General features: G+C 40.2%; 1 protein-coding gene across 1 annotated transcript in view; it reads right to left on the bottom strand.

Moving 5' to 3' along the window:
* The window catches only part of SEPTIN7 (septin 7), a 75,392-nt gene that overhangs the window by 40,226 nt on the left and 32,585 nt on the right, over positions 1 to 2,581 (bottom strand). The window contains exon 4 of the mRNA XM_045286342.1: positions 1,378 to 1,478. Coding sequence (XP_045142277.1) covers positions 1,378 to 1,478 — 101 coding nt within the window. The remainder of the gene's footprint in view (positions 1 to 1,377; positions 1,479 to 2,581) is intronic.

Genomic DNA, 2,581 nt, shown 5'->3' with positions numbered 1-2,581 from the left:
GTACTGAGGCGGTTGACACATGGCCAGGGCATGCCGTGCTCGTTAATGTAACAGGCCTGCAAGCAGAGAAACTGGTGCAAGCAATTAAGTCTCACAGTCCATGGCGGCAGCAGCAAGACTTGGCTCCTCAGTGCACCCTCCCCAGCCACCCTCCAGGGCACTTTCCTCACCCATCATTCTGGGACCTCAACAGAAGAAAGGGACAGACACTGAAGTTTCTGGAGACTCATTGCGCACAAGTGCTGTTCCATCCAAGAGTCCATTCCATGGACCAGAGCCCAGTAAGGAAATGATCGTGACCTTTTGCTTCTTCTGGCTGCTGCTTACCTGACTTGAAAAACAGAGATGAGGGTGTCAAGGAGCCTGAAGAAAAATAGACTTCTCCTACCAAGAGGTATTGAAATGGATGTGTGTGGATTGAGGGGCTGGAGAAGAACGCTGAAAATGCCATTGACAATCCATACCTCTATCCATGGTGTCAAGCACATGATGTTGCCACCATCATTTCCAAAGCATTTTCTTTCTACTTCAGCCCTCAATATCAGCTCCTCATCCCCCCCCACCTTCCCTCCTTCATGAACCCTTGATAATTTATGGGTTTTTTTTCATGTCTTACACAGACCGCTGTCTCCCTTCACCAACTTTTCTGTTGTCCATCCCCCTGGGAGGGGGTTATATGTAAACCACTGTGATCGGTTCCCCCTTACCCTCCTGGTATGGCTCTCAACATTGGTCCTGAGGGGTTTAATCTGTCCTGGATCCCCTGTTTCCAGCTCTTATCTGTACCTGTTTACATGCTCTGGTCTAGCAGGATTTGTAAGGTGGAACTGGGTTCATGATATTGGGAGGGGAGGTGGGGGATGGGGGGGAAGGATCAAAGAACTAGAGGTAAGTTTTATGTTTCATCAGTGCTATACTCCACCCTGACTGGCTCGTCTCTTCCTTGTGACCCTTTTGTAAGGGGATGTCCAATTATCTACAGATGGGCTTTGGGTCTCCCACTCTGCACATCCCTCAAGTAGTATTTCTTGTAAGATAGTAAGATTTACTGCTCAAAAGGACTTCAAAAAGTCAGTTATCTCCATTTCCATTTTCCCATAAATTTTTAAGCACCCCCCCCATATAAAGAGGATTCCTTTATCTAAGTAGATGCTGTTTTAGAATTTAATTCTTTAAAATAATTCTCTGTAGGAACTTTTTTTCATTTTACAAAAGTGGATACAAAATTAAACAACACTGTCAATCAAGTAGCTTGACAGTGATTCTGAGTCTTATAAAATTCATTGACCCTTGCTAACATGAAGTTTTATAATATAAAAGCTTAACTACCTTCCCCACTCCCCAAATGCCACTGAAAAGTACAAACCGTTTTCTTACCAATTACTATTATCCACTGCATCTCCAAATCCTGGAGTATCAACTATTGTGAGCAGTAACTGCACTCCACCTTCTTTGATTAAAACTTTGGATTGTTCCACCTGCAATAGTCAGTAGTCATATATTAACATTGCATATCACACTAATTCTTTTCAACAGGGATAAGAGATTTATCAAAATCAATTAGGATTCTTTTTCCAACCTAAAACTACCCATCCCCACATTTCCTCTAAAAATCAATATATTGTGTACATAAGAAGTTTTGGATATTTAAAAGAAAAGCATATATGTAAATAACTTGCGAAATGTTAGCAAATTTATGTTGAGTTTATAACTCATAAACAAAAAACAAACTTGCTGCCCTAGGATCAATGCAAATTCATAGCATCCCCACTTGTGGGTTTCCAAGACTGTAAGTGTTGACAGGAGTAGAAAGCCCAGTCTTTCTTCCTTGGAGCTGCTGGCTGGTTTTGAACTACTGACCATGTGGATCACAGCCCAACGTGTAACCAATTCACCACAGAGAAGGAAGCAGGGGATGATAAAATAGTAGTAACCACTAAAATCATAAAAATATTTACTGAACCTAACTAAATACACAGGTAATAGAAATAATGTGTAATTCACAGGTACACTGTGATTAATCAGACAAGCACATCTAACATATGAAGTATTTTCCTGGACAAACTCCATCTAGTTTGGAACAAATGAATTACTCGAGTAAACTTACTATCATTCACAAACCTTTCTCAACATAGTTGCAACTATTAAAATGTGTATTTATGTTATAGCTAAGATCCAATTTTAGTCTCAAATATGATACTTCGTGTTCTGACGAGTGCGAATCAACAAAGGTCCAGATAGTTTACCTTTGTGGGGTTCTTTTTGTTTTATTAATTTGAGAGAGGGCACTGAACTTAACAACAGCCACAGTTCCTGCTATAATCTAAGATTTGCTGTAACTAGAAGCTTTGTATTAAAGGTATAAAGACTGTTCATCCTGAGCATGTTTCCGCTAGATGCAGTTCTTCTCTGTGCTGTAAGGTTACTGTGAGTCAGAAGCAACTAAATGGCACACAACAAAATAAAAGAAACATTGACTCAAAAAAGAAAAGTGAATAATTTCTCCAGAAGGATATATTTTCATTCAACACACAAGTACATTAAGTGCTTATTAAGGATAATGGCTCCAGGCAAGCTGATA

This window comes from Echinops telfairi, unplaced genomic scaffold (assembly GCF_000313985.2).
Source record: "Echinops telfairi isolate 266 unplaced genomic scaffold, ASM31398v2 ScPeMD7_7;HRSCAF=31, whole genome shotgun sequence".
In the NCBI taxonomy this organism is placed as follows: Eukaryota; Metazoa; Chordata; class Mammalia; order Afrosoricida; family Tenrecidae; genus Echinops; species Echinops telfairi.
Note: the sequence above shows the minus strand (reverse complement) of the source record. Positions and strands in the feature narration are given on the sequence as shown.